Genomic DNA, 20,015 nt, shown 5'->3' with positions numbered 1-20,015 from the left:
TCGTCTTACCGCGCTTCACGGACACGGTGGGCTACAAACTGAGGGTCTGCGGCAACCCCGGCTGAGCAAGTCTATTGGCACATTTCTTCCAACAGCGTTTGCTCACTTTGTGTCTCTGCGCCACACTGTGGTAATTCTCGCAATATTTCAGACCTTGTCGTTACTGTTATATTTGTTATGGTGACCTGTGATCAATGATCTTTGATGTTACTCTTGTAATTGTTTTGACATTTTTTTTAGTAATAAAGTATTTTATTTTTTTATTTATTTATTTTTTAAACGCCTTTATTGGAAAAATATGGAACGCTCACGAATTTGCGAGTCATCCTTGCACAGGGGCCACGCTAATCTTCTCCGCATCGTTCCAATTCTAGTATACGTGCTGCTGAAGCGGGCACAGTTACAAAGTATTTTGAAAGTAAGGTATGTACGTTGTTTTTCTAGACATAATGCTATCGCACCCTTAACAGACCTCAGGAGAGCGTAAACATCACTTTTCTAGGCACTGGGAAGCCAAAAAGTTCCTGTGACTCTCCTTACCGACGTGCCGCCTTCACTGCAGTGGTCTGGGCCTGAACCCGCCACATCTCAGAGCTGGGCCTGTATCTGTTCCCTGGTGAACAGGCAGAAACACACCCAGCAGAGGAATAAAAGGAGGTAAACAGAACCTGGAGAGGCCTCTGTGTCCCCCGCACCCAGGACACACATGGGACCACCTTACCGCCCAACACTGGGCCCCAGACCCAGAAGCACAATGACCACCTTCCCACGTCTTAGGCGGATAACACAGCCAGGAGAGATTCTGAAACAACCCTTGCTGCCCCTGGACAGGCTCACAGTTAGGCCACAGGCCCCGACTTGGATGTTCAGGGCCGATCCTGCCCGCTCCTGGACTGTGCGTCTCTCCCACGGGAACTGGGGAAGGGGCCCTAACCTGCAGGAGGTGTAACCGTGACACAGACGATGGCGGCGGCCTGCACAACGGACGCGGTTAAAGAAAGGAGCTCGGAGCTTCCCTCTCCCGGCAGCTGCTCCAGCTCCCACCACCGGAATCAAGGCTGCGAGCGGCTGACTCTGCAGGGCAGGGATCTGCGGTCCCTCATCCCCTCCATCAGACGCTCCTGGGCCAGGCAGCCGTCGGGCAGGGGGGAAGAGGTGGAGGGATGACACCCAGGCCACACGGTGTTTTACGTGTCGGTGCCGGCACCCCCTCTGCGGGGAGAGAGGAAAGGACCCTGGATACCGGGGCGGGGGGTGGTGGTGGTTGGACATTAATTCTGGAAGCAGCTGGCAGCTGTCATCAGAGCTCCCGTCATGGGCTCCAGCATAGCACTGGAAAGAACAACACAGCTCTCTTCCTGAACGTCAGTAAGTTCAGGACAATAAATTCAAGCTGTAGGTTTTACCCCCGGGCCCTGTTTGCTCTTCTCTCCCAGGATCGGAGGGTTTGAAACAGTGTCTCCAACTCGGAGACGTCCCTGTTGCTCACAGCCACTACCAGGGCTGCAGGAGAACTCAGGGATGTGGTTTTCATCGGGGACGGATGAGGCAAATGTTCCTGCATTCGGGAATTTTGCTGAAATTGGGGGAGTTGAGACTATTTCGGTGATCCCTAATAACAGCTGGAGAGGCGCTGCTGACACAAACTCTGCAGTAGCCGCTGCAAAACTCGGAGGTCAGACCTGCCTTAAACAAGCCCTTTTAAACTAGAATGCCCTTTTCTGGGTCAGCAAAAGATGCAGAACGCAGCCCTAAGTTAATCAAGCAATCCTTGACGTTAATTTGAAGTTTTTTGCATTTGAAATGTACAACAACGACGACAAACTACCTAAGGACCATCTGGGGACGCAGCATCTATCTGCTACATGGCCAGCTTTATTCTGAGTGTTTTGCATTCAATTCCATTGCATTCTCACAATAAACCCTTCAAAGGGACTGCAGTGACGTGGGAATATGTTACCTAGCTTTTTAGGATCGATCCTACCATTGGCAAATAAAATTCTAAAAAAAGATGTATATCGTACCCCCCCCCCCCCAGTTAGGGACACAACACGGATGCCTGCTGACCACTTCTGGTCAACATCGTCCTGGAGGTCCTGGAGGTCCCAGCCAGTACGATAAGGTAAGAAAAACGAATGGAAAGGTAGGATTGAAAAGAAAGAAAGAAATTTATGATGATTTTCAAGACGATGTGATTGTGTATACAGAAAATGCAAAAGAATCTACGGACACATTATGAGAATTAACAAATGAGTTTAGCAAGGGGACTAGATATGGTGAGTACGCAAATTCAATACTATTTTAAAATACTAGAAACAAAGAGAAAAGGGTATGTTTAAAAAGAAAGATACCATTTATAATAATGTCAAGAAACATGAAACTAAGGAGTAAATCTTCCAAAAGATGTGCAAGACCGTGTCACTGAAAACTACAAAGCACCACTGACGGAAGTCAAGGACGCTTAAGAGAAAAAGACGGACAGGCCGAGTGTGAGAGAGGAAGTGGGACAGTTAGAGCCCTTGCACACTGCTGGGGGAGGGGGGTGTCAGCTGGCATGAGCGGCCTGGAAGGCACCGTGTGCTGGTGTCTCCTACCACTGAACCGTCAAGTCCACTCCTCAGTGTACACACGATAGGAACACACGTGGGACCACGGGACGTGCACAGGAACACGGCCACGGTGGCATCACTCCTAATGGGCCCAAACTGGAAACACCACGTGTCTACCAACAACAGGATGACCAGATCAACTGTGGCCCATTCACATAATGGAATCCTGCACAGCAGTAGTAATGAATGGACTCTTCTAAAAGCAAGAATAAGCCCAAAAAAACCCAAAAAACAAAAAGCCAGACACAAAAAGGTGCCCATAATACGATTCCATTTATAGGAAATTTACTTAGAGCCAAAACTGAACTATGGTTTTAGAAGTCAGAGAGGTTGGCTCAATGGCCAAGGACCAGAAGGGGGTGTGAGGGAGGCTGCAGGTGTCCTGATAATGTTCTAGTTCTTGCCACACAGGTGCACTCGTCTTCTGAAAACTCGTTGAGCTGTACCCTCACAATGTGGGCACGCTTCTGTCTGTACACTATTTTTCAATGAAAATTTTCCTTTTAAAGAAGAGGACATCAGATGTTAAGATTACCATACACAAACTATAAGATCATGCTTACACTGTTTAAAGAGATAAAACATGCCTTGAAATATATGTAGAGAACAGGAAATCATAAACAATAACATCAGCTTTGAAAAATAACCAATTAGAACTTCTAGAAACGAAACAATACAGTAACGGAAACTACGCAGCATATCAGACACAACGGAAAAGAGAATCAGTGAACTAAAAGGCAAGTCTAAAATGTCTAGGATGTGGTATAAAGTGACCAAAAAAGGAAGAACAAAGGAGACACGAAAGACATTAGGAGACAGGGAAGAGAGGGCGAGAGGCCTCACACACGTTGAAGACAGCTCTGGGGGGCTCCCTGGCAGGCCAGCGGTCAGGTCTCAGGGCTTTTACTGCTGAGGGCCCGGGTTCAAGCCCCGGTTGGGGACTTAAGATCCCACAAGCCATGCAGCACGGCCAGGAAAAAAAAAAAAAGACGGCTCTGGGAGGAAAGAGGGCAAAGGCAATATCTGAAAAGAAAATACGTGAGCATTTTTCAGAACTGACTGAAAAAACCAATTGGCAGCCTCATGAAGTCCAATAAAAGAAAGAAGAGAGACATCACAAGAAAACTACTGACCAATATCCCTTATGTATAGAGACGTAAAAGTCTCCAAGATAGTAGCAAACCATGTTCAAGTGGGATTTATCCCAGGAATGCAAGAGTGATCTAACATACAACAGTCAATCACTGTAACATACTGTATTGATACAATAAAAGACCAACATGACATGGCCAGGTACTAAATGCTACTGGATTATACACTTTAAAATTGTTAATTTTATGTGAATTTTATTTCCATTTTAAAAGTCAGGCTTTAGGGCTTCCCTGGTGGCGCAGTGGTTGGGAGTCCGCCTGCCGATGCAGGGGACGCGGGTTCGTGCCCCGGTCCGGGAGGATCCCACGTGCCGCGGAGCGGCTGGGCCCGTGAGCCATAGCCGCTGAGCCTGCGCGTCCAGAGCCTGTGCTCCGTGATGGGAGAGGCCACAGCAGTGAGAGGCCCGTGTACCGCAAAAAAAAAAAAAAAAAAAAAAAAAAAGTCAGGCTTTAAAGACCCTAATGTGAAAGGCAAAACTATCAAGCTTTCATAAGAGAACGCAGGGACTATCTCTACAACCTCAGAGGCAGGGACGGATCTCTTATACGAGACAAAACCAAAACAGAATCAAAAGCATTGACCATAAAGAAGAGAATCGACGTCAACTATATGAACAATTTTATTCATCAAAAGACACGATAAGTAGAGTTTAGAAAATCAACTCACAGACTGGGAGGAAATCATTATCATTACAACACGTATTACTGATAAAAGACTAGAATCTAGGGACTTCCCTGGTGGTCCAGTGGGTAAGACTCCACGCTCCCAATGCAAGGGGCCCAGGTTCGATCCCTGGTAGGGGAACAAGATCCCGCATGCGTGCCGCAACTAAGAGTTTGCATGCCACAACTAAGAAGTCCGAATGCCGCGACTAAGAAGCCCGAATGCCGCAACTAAGACCGGCACAGCCTAAATAAATAAATATTTTAAAAAATATATTTTTAAAAAAGACTAGAATCTAGAATAAAGAATGCCCACAAATCATTAAGAAAAAGACCAAACAATAGAAAATGCAACAGAGCAGACCAGGCACTTGACGCTTCCAGTGGAATGGTAAACTAGGAAACTCTTTGACCCCATCAGGTGAAGTAGAAATATGCACACTCAGTGTCCAGCAATATCCCTACCAGGTGTGCGCCCCTGAGGGACTTGTTCGCTTAGGGACCAGGATGCTCTGAGCTGCACGATTCCCAGACCCGTTTGCAGAGCTGCTCAGCATCACTGCACCCACGTGGCAGCACACGGCTCCAAGCAGCACGGGCGTGAGCCCCACGAGCACGACACAAAGGAGACGTAAATCCACCCGCGTAACTCAAAACAGGCAAAGGGAAACTCGTAGGCAAAAATGCACAGGTGATAACACTAAAAGGAAACTGAGAAAACAGTCATTACGAAGTCAGGATGGTGGTTCCTTCCGAGGGGGAGGGGGAGGGAGAGGGTGGAGCTCAGGGTGACCCCGCGGGGACAGCGAGGCTGTGGTCGGCGGCTTGCTCGGTAATGACCTACCGACCCAAGCAGGCGGGTCTTCTGCCCTTTCCTGCACACGGTCCCTTCTACAGTTACATACCCGTCCACAGCCTCACGACCCGCCGCCACACCTGTCCAGGGGGAGGGCGCCCTGAGGACACGCCGGGTGGGGACCGGAGCCCCCTGCCCATCCCGCCGAGGGCTCTGCCGCCTGGAAGTGGCCACAGGCTGTTGTGGCCCCTGAGTTCCGACCAGCAATAAGGACACTGCCTACACCAGCCGCTCCGAAAGTTGGATGCTGCCGGGAGGAGGCGCCCCGAGTGGCCGCTGCCCGCTGCCAGCTCTGCAGCTCCATTTCCACCCGGCCCTGTCCCCCCAGCACAAATCCTTGTCCGCCACCCACGGAGCTGCCCGACGTCCGCCTTCCCGCCAGCGGCCCAGGGGTTCAAGTCCCGGGCAAAATGCAGATGTCCTAGGCTTCCCAAGCCTCCTCTGCACGGGCCTGGAAGAGAGCCACGAACACCTCCAAGGGGACCGCGTCCCCTCCGCACCCTCCGTACTCCGCCCGTGACATCTTATTTCTGAAGCTGGGTCACGGGTGCGCAAACAGTTCATTACACTACGCTGCGTCTATTTCTTGTGTGCCCTGCGGTATTTCAAAATAAAGATCAGGGAAGCAATGAGAGGCAGGCAGATGACCAACAGATGTCGTGAGCATTCCAAAATCTGCTCCACCTCACAAGTGCTACAGGAAACGCAAGCTAAGTAACGAGGTACGCTCTCCCTTCAAATCAGCAAAGATTCTTTGGTGACGGAATCACACGACGGCGAGGATAAGGAGAGACGGCGCACTCAGAAACTGCCATGGGAATGTGAACTGGCGCTGGGCCACCCCAGTTCAGAAACAGCCAGCGGGGGGCTTCCCTGGGGGCGCAGTGGTCGAGAGTCCGCCTGCCGATGCAGGGGACGCGGGGTCGTGCCCCGGTCCGGGAAGATCCCACATGCCGCGGAGCGGCTGGGCCCGTGAGCCATGGCCGCTGAGCCTGCGCGTCCGGAGCCTGTGCTCCGCAACGGGAGAGGCCACAGCGGTGAGAGGCCCGCGTACCGCTCCCCCCCAAAAAAAAAAGAATATATAACTATGTACACAGGTTGATTTAAATTATGTAAGAAAAGTAATGCAACAGTAAGAAAAGAATGAAAGGCACCAAAATGTTGAAAGCAATTCTCTCTAGGCGGTGACTTTACAGGTGATTTTTACTCTCTACCTAATACTTACCCTTATTTTCCAAATTTCCAATAATGAATATGTCTTATTTTCTTAAGTGGGGGGAAGTCACATTTTCAAGTACCGAGGAGCATTATTTCCGTGGTAAAACTTGGACCTTCCCCTGCCAAGTAGGGCCCTAATCAGGGAAGAGCAGCCGTCTCTAGAAGGAACTAATAAGCTAATTAAGATAATGGGTAACTGAGGAGATCAAACGCTCAGACCATTTGTTAGCCAGTCACAGATGGAAACAGAGCCTTCCAGAACCATGCCAACGAGAGAGCAGTGTGGCAGAAGCAGGAATTTTCTTTAGCTGAAACCAAAGGCCCCGTGTGACTCCCCAGAGAAGCCTCGAGCCCTCCCTGGGAGAGGATCCTGGTAAACTGAGCGACACCAGCCCACCCGGCGCCCCTGCTCACAGACCCACACGGGAGGGGCCGCCGACGCCCCTTCCCGAGTCCACCTGGAGGACCAGCTTTGTCGCGAAGGTCAGCACCCCGTCTCTCGCCCAGAGTGAGGAGCCTCCCTGCCCAGGAGGCTGCATCCCGAGGATGCCCGACGCCCCACTGCCCTGCAGCGAAATCCCTACGCTCGTGCAGGCTGGAAGAGACAGCCATGGAAACCGCTTTGAAAATTGGGCAAGAAGACAAGAGAAACTAGGAGAGAAAAGACCCGGAAAACACGTCAGTCCAGGAGACGCAGAACCTGGATAACAGACGAACCAGAAGGAACGATCCAAGGAGGGATGTGATTTTTCAGAACTGAAGAACATGCGTTTTTAGCTGAAAAGTCTGACACACAGTAGAGGTTAAAAAGGCATAAGGGGGGACTTCCCTGGTGGCACAGTGGTTAAGAATCCGCCTGCCAATGCAGGAGACACGGGTTCGAGCCCTGGTCCGGGAAGATCCCACATGCCGCGGAGCAACTAAGCCCGCGCACCACAACTACTGAGCCCGCGTGCCACAACTACTGAAGCCTGCGTGCCTAGAGCCCACGCTCCACAACGAGAAGCCAAACCGCAATGAGAAGCCCCGCGCACTGCAACAAAGACCGAACATGGCCAAAAATTTAAAAACGCATAAGGGGTCAAAATACGCAAACAGCAAATTTTAATAACCTTAATACGTTAAGAGAATATGGTCGTTATAAACAAATACGGTAACAGACACAACCATCACTTTTTACATAAAAAAACAAAAGTCTAGCAGAAAGGGTGCAAACACACCCCAAGCAGGACACACACTGTGAGTCTGCAGAATGAGGCAGCGTGAAGAAATTACCTGCGTCTCCAGAGGGAAGAGAGAGAGATTAAGTCCAAAGGAGTGAGAGTCCCAACACGCCCCAGCCTCTCCCGGAGGCACTGGGAGCTGAAAGGAATGGACTGAGGCCTCCAAAATTCTAGGAGAGAAAAGTATTTTCATCTAAAGCTCTACGCCCAGCTAAGCTATTAATCGAGCATTAAGGTGGAGCAAAGGTTTTTCAAGCAACTTCACCTCTCGTGGACACTTTCCCAGGAGGCCACGGGAGGAGCTGGTCCACGTAAACCAGGTGTAAAGCGAGAACCAGGGAAAAGGGAGCAGAGACGGGGGGTCTCCTCTGCAGAGACACCAGGGTGAGGACGGCTGAGAGTGGGCTCGAGAGCAACCGGCCCGACCTGAGCAGGCAGAAGGCGCCCAAACTGGATAAAACCAGCCACACACCTGAGCATCTTGAAAAGAGATACTGGCAGAGGATGGAGGAATGCTGAATTCGTGAAAAGTACCAAGAAAAAGGGCAAATAATACCAATAATTAATTCCAAAGAGACTGGAAGCTGGACTAGAAGGAAAGGTAATCTTTGTGTACACCAGGCCTCAGCTGTAAAAAGCTGTCTCTGGTCCTAAAAATGTAAACACTGATTACTAATCTAAACAAATTTACAACTGTCCTGAGAGGACAGGGCGAGGGAAGCTGATGTTTTCAAAGAGGGATGGTGAACAGAGCTGAATTCTCATCTTCATGGAAGGAGTCACTAGATCAGGCTCAAAATGTAAAAGCCAAGCAGTAGTGGGATAAATGTGTTACTTTAAGCTGTGGAATTAAATGCCAAATAAGGAACAGTTCACAACTGAAACTGGCTCCCTCTGGGCAGGGCAAATCGGGAAGAGGGAAGGCTAGTGCAGGGACCGGCTGCTTCAGCATTTTTGCTTCGTTTTGTTATTTCTAATCAGCAATGAGAAAGTATCGCTTGTAACTGCGCACGTATATATAACTGGTGAAAGTAAGTTTTTAAACGTACATACTTTTCAACCTCCTAAACGAATGAATGAATGCACGCACTTATGGTATGTATTTCATCAATTCCTAGACACACTTTTTTGCACATTTTAACATCTCTGAACGCATCCTGCGTTCTTGTGGAGTGTCCCAGGCAGCAGCTGTCATGTGAGAACTTGGCTATTGTTCCTGGGGGGCGAGATTCTTCAATATTTCAGCCATTTAAGGGCCATTTGAAGAATGAATGAGCTCTGGTTGTCATGTGCAAACTTGCAGAATTTGGGGCCAACAGCTTGAGAGAAAATCCCAGGGATAACAGTGGAGCACTTTCAAGAAATGCGGCATCAGCAATATTCTTGAGGGCGCAAAGAAGGGCACCGTGTGGAAATGTGCACAGTGACAGCTCGAGTCGAAAAGAAGACTTTGAATTTATTTCACTCCTAGTTATCTTTTTGTGTGTGCATGTGCACAGAACCACTACAGATTAAAGTCCGTGTTTAAATAAATCTTCAGGTTTATTAGAGCTCTTTACGTAAGTACAAAACTAGGAACCCCAAGTAATAATAGTAAGACATTGTGTCCTCGTTTAACTTGTACGATTTTTTATGTTAGTGGTAAGTAGGTATGGTGATCTTACAATCAATAACATCTTTATGTGGTGAAATACGGTATATACAGGAATATGTATTGCAAAATTGTTCTTAATGACCCCCAAATATACACAGTGCTCTGACCACACCATGGAATATTCCATAAGCCCTAGAATGAATGAATCAGAATGATAACAGATGATGTGCGGAGATTTTCAAAAGGAGTTTGTTAAGAAAAGATACAGAAAACTAAGTATGTGATCCCACTTTAAAATAATAATAACTGGGACTTCCCTGGTCACGCTGGGGTTAAGAATCCGCCTGCCGATGCAGGGGACGCAGGTTCGATCCCTGGTCCGGGAAGATCCCACATGTCACGAGGCAACTAAGCCCGTGGGCCACAACTACTGAGCCTGCACTCTAGAGCCTCCCCACTGCAACTACTGAGCCCATACACCACAACTACTGAAGCCCCTGCGCCTAGAGCCCGTGCCCCACAGCAAGAGAAGCCACCACAATGAGAAGCATGTGCACCACAACAAAGAGTAGCCCCCGCTCACCGCAACTAGAGAAAGCCCGCGCGCAGCAACGAAGACCCAACACAGCCAAAGATAAAATGAAATTTAAAAAAAAATAATTAAAACAAAACTGACTAAAAGTTTGCATGTGTACATGTTTACACAGATCTGTACAGGAGCATCTGAGCACAGAAAAACTATGGAAGGTCACGGTGGGAGCAGAATTCTAAGGTGACCCCATGATCTCTGCCCCTACGGTTACTCCCATGATTAAGTACATGGGCAAGAGAGATTCTGCCAGTATAATTAAGGTAACTGAGCAGTTGATCTTAAGATACAGAGATTATCCAGTGGGCCCAACCTAATCATGTGAGTGACTTCAAAGCAGAGAGTGTTCTCCAGCTGGTCACAGAAGAAAAGGGTCTGAACAAGGGGCTCCCCCTGCTCCGATGGGCGGGGCTACAGGAAAAGGAGCTGAGAGTGGGCTCTGGTCCACAGCTGGCAAGAAAAAGAAAGGAAACAAAACATGGAGATTTCGTTCCTACAGCCCCAAAGAACTGAATTCTGCCTTGTCAGCCAAACTTTGTGGGAAAGTTGTCTACACACAGGCTTCCTCTCTTTTCTCCTATTCACCCTTCTGTATAAGTAGGAAACATTTCAGGCACCCAGAAGGGTATGAAGAACAAAATAATGCACCCGCTGCAGCCTGAAGAAATGAAGCACATCCTAGATATGGCTGAGCCTTCTCTCTCCTACCCAGAAATAACAGCTACGCCGATTTGGGGTCATAACTCCCATGTGCAGATTTATTTTTTTTCCATGTATTAAGTATGGCCAAGATATTATATACATACATAGTAAATATCTCTGAAAAATATATTTAATTTGCAATTTTTTAAAAAACTGATGAAATGGTATCATACAATATGAACACACCCACTTGCTATGTGTGTCCCCAGCTCATTCGTTTTCAGTGCTGTATGGTATTCCATTGCAATATATTAAAATGGACCCATTTTTCCTGTTGGTCAATGAGCAAGTCAGTCTCCAAGATGGCCCCTAGTGACCTCCTGCTTTTCGAGCCCTTTTGTAGTCTCCTGCCACCGTGAATAGGGCCTGTTTAATCACAAAGACATGGCGGAAGTGGCAGTGTGACTTCCATGGTCAGGTCATGTAAGACACTGCGGCTTGTGCCTGGCTCTCTCAGATCACGTGCTGGGGTTAAGTCGGCCGCCATGCTGTGAGGACACTCGGTCAGCCCTATGGAGAGCTGAGGCCTCCTGCCAACAACCAGCATCGACATGCCAGCCGACATCTCACATGTTAAATCATCTCGGCATTCCAGAGATTCATCAAACTTGGTCATGATGGTTTTCATATACATTTCTGGTTTGGTTTTAGTTTTCAAAATCAATATTCATAAGTGAATTTGGCTCATAACTTTTCTTTATCATGTTTCCTTTCTCTGGTTTATGTGAAGGTGAGATTTGTTATAAAAAATGTTTCTTCTTTTTCCGTTTTCTGGAATAGTCTGATGTAAAATATTGGAATAATCTTGTCACTGAATATCAGTAAGAATTGGCCTGTACAACCTTCTAGGTTTTATGTTTTTGTGAATTTACTTTGGTTTTGGTGGGGACATTTTCAAACTACTCATGCCATTTCTTTCAAGGTTATAAGTCCATTCAGGTTTTCTATCCTTCAGTGAGTCTGGGTAGGTTAACTTTTTCTACGAGATTGTCCATTTCGTCTAAGTTTTCAAATTTACTGCCATAAAGCTATCTATAAGATCCTTTAAATGAAAATAAAAAAAAAAAACCTACCGTATTTGTAGCTATATCCCCTTTTAAATTCCTAAGATCGCTTGTGTACCATCTTTAGTCTTCCTCGACAATCTTCCTGGTTTTGACTATTTTATTAGTCTTTTCAAAGAACCTACTCTTCACTTTGTTGGTCCTCCGCACCGCACGTTTATTTTGTCTTTATTTTCTGCTCTGTATTATTTCCTTTCTTCTCTCACTGAATGTATATCCTTTCTAACCTAGCTCTGTAGGCACACAGCTCATCAACTGCCAGCCTTTACTCTTTTCTAGGGTAAGCATTTAAAGCCATAACCCTCCCCTTCTAAATACCACATTAGCTGCATCCCACAAGTTGCATTTTCATTACTGTTCAGTTCTAATTCACATTAAAGTGTCTTTTTTGATCCTGACTTATTGGGGAGCATTTGAATGTGTAAACGCATGAGTTCTGTGTAATTCGCTCTACCACTGCCTTCCAACACCCATCCTCTCCTTCTCCCATCGCATAATGGTGGGGAACGGTGGTCGTGTAACCAGCTGATACAAACTACAACTTCCGGTCTCCCTCACAGGTAGGCAGGGCCTTGTGACTAAGTTCCAGTCAGTGAAAGACGAGGCAATGTCATCTTCTAGGGACTTCCAGGAAAGCTCCATAGGAGGAGGACACAGTCTGCAGGGACACCTTTGGCCTTGCCCCCTTCCTTCTTTCTTCCTGCCTTAAATGAAGATATGATGGCTATGATGGCAGCAGTCCCGCCACCATCCTGCACCTTGAGGTGACCTTGAGGATGGAAGGCATGGACTACAATGGTGGGGCTGAAAGTGCAGAAGCCTGGGTCCCTGGGGACCAGGAAAGCTCCCCCATCAGCCCTGAACTTACTCCCTCTGTAATGTGAGAGAAAAGCACCCTGTATGGAGTTCAGTAATTGTTATCTGGACAAATGCAATTCCTAACCCATAAAGAGGTCTTTAAGATATCACTTTGATGTTGGTTTCTTGATTACAAAATACTTCACACACACACACACACACACACACACACGAAAGCAAGCATTTACAACTGAGACTAATAATAAAATGAACACCATTTCCTCCACCACCCAACCTGCAAAAAGTAGAACATTTCCAGTCTGCTTTCTTGCAGCTGCACCTCCCCTGCTTCTCCCCACCTCTCGCCCTTGCTATTCTGAATTTTATTTCACATTCCCTTGTTTTTCCTTTATAGTTATACCTCACATTTTTGTCACCCTAAATTATACTGCCCTATTTTGCTTTTCTGTAAACCTTCTGTAGATTGTGCCGCACTGTGTAGTTTTCTGTGATTGTCTCTTTCCCCTCAACACTATGAGACACACCTACCCCGATGCATGAAGCTTTGGTCCATCTAATCTCACAGCTTTACGCTGTCTGCTGCGTGAATACACTCTCTCCACTCCCCGTTTAGGGGTATGTGGGTCATCTCGAGCTTCAGGCTATTACAAAATGCTGCCGCAAACACTCCCTACTCGTCTCCTGGTGACCCGTGAGACGGTCTTTCTAGGAAAGTGCTTCCTGACTTTTCTGATACCATGGCATGTGAGGGAAACGATGACATCCCCATGGCACGCTGGAGGTAAACTAGAGGGTTGTAGGGTTCTGGACACGGCTGCAGCGGTGGCCCACAAACTCTGGCCACCTCAAGGGATAAAGAGACTGGTAAGGTTAAACTCACCAGTGCCCCACAGTGTGGGAGTGGAGCCCCCAGGGCAGAAGGAATGGAGCACAGGGTGCGGGCACGTCGGCCACACTAGACAACAGCCACCTTCTCCTGAAGGGACCAGACAGCGTGTAATCCCCCTGCCTCCTCGCCAAACCTGAATATTGTTAGGCTTCATTTTTGTAAAAGAAAAATAGCTCTGTGGTCTTAAATCCTATTTTCCTCACTAACAAGATCGAGCACCTTTCCATGTCTATTGTCCATTCTTAGTTCCTCTTCTGTGAAATACCTACGCATCTCTTTTGCCAGTTTATTGGGTTGTTTCATCTTTTCAAATAGACTTTTTGCTTCATCCTTAATATGGCCTGGATAGTAATCATTTGTTTTACGTATTATGAAATCTCCCTGCTTACAGCCTGTTTTTCAATTTTCACTGTTCATTACTCAATACGATTAAGAGATTCTGTTCATCAGTCTCCACGGTGTGAGCTTTCTCGTGTCTTCTTTAGGAAATTCTTCTCTATGCTGTGTGTCATTGTTCCTAACTTACTGTTCTGCAGTCAGAGAACACGTTCTATGAATCAGGTAACTTGAACTATGTTGAGTCTTACTTTCTGGATCTAGCATGAGGTTATTTTTTTTTTTTACATGTCCAAGTGCTTGAGAATAACATGCATTTTCTAATTGTTGAGTGGAAGTTTCTATAACAAATGCCCAATAGATCAGGGACGACAAATGCCAGCGGGGGGGAATGGGTGACAAATCCAGCCCTGGCCATCTGTTCACATATTGTCCAGGGCTGCTTTCACTCTACAAAGGCAGAGTTTGTATAGCCTCACAAAGCTGAAAATATTTCCTATCTGGCCCTTTACAGGAAAAGTCTGCCAAGCACTGTTGTTGTGTTCAAAACTGTTTCCCTTCTACTTGTCGTCTGCTTAGTATCAATTAATGAAAAGAGTCGTTTAACAATCTTCTGTGACAATGACGCTTTTGGCAATTTCCGTTAATCTTTGCTTTATGTTGAGGTTATTTTACTAGGTGCAAAAGAAATTAAATTGGTCCCCTTTCCTGCTGCACTATTTCTTCTCTCATTAATTCAGTGGTCCCTTTTGTCCCTAGTAATTATTTCTGCTTTGAAATGTTTGGATAACACTGTTACTGTAACAGCTTTCCATTGGCCTTTTTTCCATTCTTTATGTCTTACGTTTTGGGTGTGTCTCTCATAAATAAAGAGCATACAGCTGGGCTTAGTTTTTCCATGGACTCTTGACAATCTCCAAATTTTACTCAGGAAGCTCAGTCCATTTATTATGTATATAGTGACAGATATATTTCGTTTCATTTCCACCACCTTAGATTGTATTTTCTTTCTACACCATTTTCTCTATGCTTCCCACCTCCCCCCCCACCTCTTTCCTGCCTTCTTTTGGATTAAGATTTTTTAACTCCATTTTTTTTGTACCACTAGTGATATGAAGTTTTAACCTTTTCATGTTTTTTCCCTATTATAACATGAATTCTAGACTTCAAGTAAGTCGAAACGTTCATTGGTGACTTTACCCACCAGAACAACAGTATGAACATCTGAACTGTTATCATCAGATTTAAACCCCTCTGCTCGCTTCTTTCTTGCTTACTTTTATTGTGTTTTTTAATGGAGAAATACATCATCTGTTTTCAAAATAGTGCTTGAAAAATACAAGGAGTACAGATACTATAAAACAAAGCAAACTCCAGTCATGAGATACTATGCACACCATATGAAAAAAATAGTCTGATATTCAGGTAACGAAAACTAGAATTAAAAAGCTCCAACTTTCCAGCTCGGTTAAACAAGTACAGTTACACGAAACATTTAATAAACTAATTTTTCGCCAATGTGTGAACAAAATGACAAGACTAAATCTGTGCGTGGCAATTTCAAGGACACAATAGCTATTCAAAATACACAGGTACTGTACACACTTCACCTGATTTTATTGTGGTGGAAGGGGACTGCACAGGTAGTGGGAACACTGTGTATTAGGCGTCAGAAAGTCATGGTGAACAGAAAGTCTCAATTACTGCACAGCCCACAACAGAAATGACTATATTCCAACTTTGGGGGAAATTATTTAAAAGGATAGGGAAAGGGTTTAAGAAGCTGCAGTTTAACATGAAAAACGCACACGTGGTAGAAAGGAACACTGTTGGGGGATAGGAAGAATCAGCATCAGGCTATTTGGAAAACCTGTTAGGTTTGCTGTGTCCAGATTAAGAAAGACTGTTTTCATTCACCTACAACTGTTGAGAAACATGAATGTTCTGCTGCTAATTATGAGCTGTCTTTTTTGTTTTTTTTTAAAGAAAGGTTATTATTTCGAATCTTTTGCAGGATAAAACAAAAGAGTAGAAAGCTGACTAGATGTCAAGTGCTTGCTAGAAATTTCTGATGTTTCTACATGTAAGTTTTACTGATGAATTTTAGGAAGTCATTTACAAATAAAAATTGGTTTAAAATTCTGGAGAAAATACTTTTTTGCTTACACGTTTAAATTAGAAATTAACTTTACTATAAGCAGGGATTCTGTGGAGTATACAAATCTTCTCTTATGTGGAGACCAAATGACCATCCAAGATGGATAACATGCTTCACGGGAATTACTTTCAGTAAAGCTTTACTAAAATATTAGCCATGTGGCCACAGGACTGTTGGTTTCACATCATGGTTAAGAAAATACTAGCATACTGAGTTTTCTGTGAAACGATATACAAGCATACCTTGTGCACACAAGCAAAGAGAAGGCGGTGGGGGCAGGGGACACAAAAAGCTCTTTTTCTTTTAGGGCAAATGATTAAGGACAAGAGAATATGGAGCTCTGTTAGCTCAGGACAGTATCTGCTGTTTGACGGCTGACTGTATGCACTCTGAAACAGTTCTTCAGATAAAACCAATCATTTCTTGATCCCGTCCCATCAAAACCAAACACTTACTAATTACTGTTTCAATGCCAAATATATACCCTAAGAGTTGACATTTCATTTTAAAGGGTTACAGCTCTCACAGGGACAGAGCTAGATGTACTTTATGCTTTTTCTGAAGTACAGTACACCACTGCACAATGGGAACCAATCTGAAGATTAATAATGAAGAACATCATTCAGGAAAAATCTGAAATTCATCAAGCTGAAAAATCTAAAATTTGTTCTACTGTCTAATAAAAATATAAAGTGCATCACCAGCATGGAATTCTGATACTAGTTTGTACTGCAAACTTTCCCCAACAATGCATCCAACATCAATCCAGTCCCAATGTCAGTCATGGGTACAGACATAGCTGGAGGGTTTTTTTCTCTCTTTTTCCTCTTTAAGGGCAAGAGTCCTTCGAAATAGTTAGCGTTTAACTGTGGCTGACACATAAATAATCTGACACGTTAATTAACAGTACTTCTGGCTTCACATACTAACCTGGACTTCTGATTAAGATAAGCCCAATAAAGGAAGTCATCAAATAAGCCTAACAAAGCTATTCTGAACCATGTCTAGTTTGGTACCCTTCGTCCTCCTCCTTTAGCATTTGAAGACAGCAGGCTGAGTTGGTAGATGCTGTTTACAGACCCTTGAGATTGTTTTTCTCAGTTCAATCTGTTTTACTGAATTCTTGATAATAGGAATAAGATTTGCAGGGAGAGCAGGGATACTGAGAAGGTCTGCACTGGATGTTCCCCCCATGAGGCCAACAGAGAAGCTGCTGTCTGAATAGTTTCCAATTGAGTCGCACCTGTCTCTTTATGAGACCGTTCCTCTTCTGTTTTGGTTTCCTTGGTCCCTTCTTCTTTGTGACGTGACAATGTCCTCTAGACTCCTATGATAGGGTTAGCTATGTTTGCTGCTGCGCTCCCTGAAGGCCTGGGTGGATGGTTGACCAGAGGTGTTGAGGAAACAACTCTGGTGACCATGGGCTTCGGCGGTGGAGAAATAGTTGGTTGTGGGGCAGTCTGAGGGACGCTTCCGCTGGACGTGCCCCCCAGGCTGTCGCTGGGATTTGCTTGTTGTAAGGAAACTTCAGGAACCTGTACGCTGGTCACAGATGCTGCCATCACAGCTGGGGCAGGAATGCTTCTGCCCTGAGCGCTGCCAGTCACTGGGCCAGTCTTCATAGAGCCAGGAAGTGAAGACACAGATGTGCTGTCTTCACTGTCTACAGACAAGTCGAGGCTGCCGTCATCCAAAGCTGTCCATCTGACACCTTCCATCGAGTGTGTTTTCTTTTTCTGAAGCACGTGACCAGGTAGTAGTTGATGAAGTTCCTTTCTTCTCAAATGCATTGCAGCAATTTTCATATCCATCTCAAACATCTTACTATTTATCGCTTGCCTATAAACTGTATCTGTGAAAGACTGGATATCATAGGTGAGGTCAATACTGAGAATGTCAGAGTTTTCTGGCTTTTTTAACACTAACCCAATCACCCACATTGTACGAAATTCTTCCCTGTCAGGATTCTCCTTGGGTGCTGGAAACGACTGAGGATTCACATGCGCCAGTGTAATGAATTCATTCTTCTCCAAGCTTCCAACCAGGATTCGGATTTTTGATTCCACCAAGCCCACCCATTCTAGATGTTGTTTTTCTGTTGGAGCACTTGCTAGAAGTACAATATAATGCTTGTACTTTTGAAAGAAGCTGGGAGCTTCAAAAAGTTTGGACCACTCTGCCTTACTCAGCAAAATCTCATGTGTAATAGCAAGCCCTTGCTTAAACTCCTCAACCATGACCATCCTTGTTGAAACAGACACGTTGTACGTGGAGTTCTGCTGTGGGTACGCTGGTGTAATTATAGGCATGAGATGGTACCTATCGCTGGGATTTACTCTTGGGTCCCAGACAGGCAAATTAAGATTCCGTTCTTCAGGCTCTTTCAGTAGCACTGGATTTGGCCATTCCCATTCAGAAAACACCAAGAAAAATTTACGTACAAGAGTTGATGCTATCGCATTTGGATAAAGCTGGCAAGTTCTTGCTACTAGCATCGCCCAGGAAACACCTCCTAGGAAACCTAATATATTGGAATAGATATTGTGGCATTTGGCCCACAACTTGATGGCTCTTAGAGTTAATCTGAAGTTGTCAATGTTTGGTACCAGATGTAAAATCTCATCAGTTACCCGGCAACCATTAAGGCTTCTTATGCACCTAATATCTAAATTTTTAAGCAGACTGTCATCTCTTAGGTCCAAATCTTCCGGAATAGTCTGCAGTGCTAATCTTGCAAACAAAATATCAATCTCTATCCCATCAAAACACAGTTTGATAACTGGTACAAATGCCTCTTCAACAGCCCTTAAATCCTTTACTTCTTCATGTAGTTTCAATTTACCATAGAAGGAGGTGAAAAAGTCGCTTCGATCAACATGTCTTGGTGCCACGCACAACGCGTCGATATCGGCACCTTTCGTATGCACCCCTAATCTATAAGAACCGAATGTAAAGATTTTCCCTCCAACGTTTTCTATTACAGCTTGTGGAAGACTCTTGCTTTCACTGATTTCTCGTATCCATTCCTTTACCAGGTTATTTAATTTCTCCAAAATTAAAATCCTGCGCTGTAGTTCCTCTTCCTCTTCAAAAACCCCAAAGGGCTTCAGGGTTTCAATTAATTTCTGGGTAAGTATGCAGTCTGTCTCCCTGGGGGGTGCTAAACTGATGGGGGAGGAGACGCCATAGTGCTTGGGCGGCGGCGGGGTCTGTTGTGATCCCGGGATGGTCACCGGAAACGGCATCATCTCTAGCGCTGGCCCCGCCACGCCGCGTCTCCCGCCACCGCGACCTCCGCGGCCGCCCGAGTCATGATCCGCAGAGGCGGGAGGGGCGGGGCTCCTACCAGCCCAGGTCCGACCCGCTCCCGCTCCGCTCCCGCCGCTTCAAGCGCCTCTCCGCCTTCCCCTCGGCCCCAACATGGCGCCGGGGCCCTAGCTGCTGCGTTCTAGAACGCCCACGCACGCCACGCCGCGCGCCACGCACGCCGCGCGCCACGCGTGCCACGCGTGCCACGGCGCATGTGCGCGCGCAGAGCCTCACGGGGGCTGTAGTTTCCAGGTCTCCGCCGCGGCTTCTGGCCGGTGGGGGCCGGCACGGCTGCGCCCCGGGGTTCGGCCCTGTTATAACTGTTCTAGACGTTTGCCCAGACCTACCGTCCAACTCCTTGCTCGCCATTCTCTACACCCCGGGTCTCCTTCCTCTCCAGTGGCATCTTCAGGTGGCCTTTGCCCTCTGGCCCATCCTTTGGAATCCCTCTATGGCAGGGTCCGTTGGTGGGAAGCAGCTCCGTGGCATCCTCCGTGGCCCGGCGCCTGGGTGGTGGGGCAGCCAGGACCGCAACTCTGGGTTCTCAGTCCTGTTCTCTCCAGCTTTGAAGGCCCCATCGGCTGACCTCTGGTTTCTGCGGTTCCGGGTGGGGAGCCTGCTGCTCGCCTGTCTTTTCTTCTCGGCGACTGTAAAAATCTCTGAAGTGTCCTGCAGTATCACCACTAGGCAGCAAGGGGTAAACTTTTCGTTTATCTTACAGAGGAAGCACTATGATTCCTGAATCGGAAGACTGCTGCTTTTCATCCCATGCTCGCGGATGACTCTCAGGTATGTCCGTGGAGCATGTCCTCACCCCATTCTCTTGATCCTCTTC

General features: G+C 46.4%; 2 protein-coding genes and 1 non-coding gene across 8 annotated transcripts in view; all 3 read right to left on the bottom strand.

Moving 5' to 3' along the window:
- Window positions 1-20,015, bottom strand: part of RADIL (Rap associating with DIL domain) — an 84,999-nt gene that overhangs the window by 50,028 nt on the left and 14,956 nt on the right. The gene's annotated exons all lie outside the window — the stretch shown is intronic.
- Window positions 293-398, bottom strand: LOC132506589 (U6 spliceosomal RNA). The gene has a single exon (XR_009535907.1). It is a non-coding gene; the product is annotated as a U6 spliceosomal RNA (small nuclear RNA).
- On the bottom strand, window positions 14,992-19,212 carry PAPOLB (poly(A) polymerase beta). Its single transcript, XM_060122892.1, is given in 2 exon segments — window positions 14,992-17,252; window positions 17,254-19,212. Coding segments are annotated over 2 exon segments (1,905 nt in total). The 5' UTR covers window positions 19,120-19,212; the 3' UTR covers window positions 14,992-17,213.

The sequence above is a fragment of the Lagenorhynchus albirostris genome, chromosome 15, assembly GCF_949774975.1.
Source record: "Lagenorhynchus albirostris chromosome 15, mLagAlb1.1, whole genome shotgun sequence".
NCBI classification, from domain to species: Eukaryota; Metazoa; Chordata; class Mammalia; order Artiodactyla; family Delphinidae; genus Lagenorhynchus; species Lagenorhynchus albirostris.
This window is presented reverse-complemented; position numbering and strand designations above follow the sequence as displayed.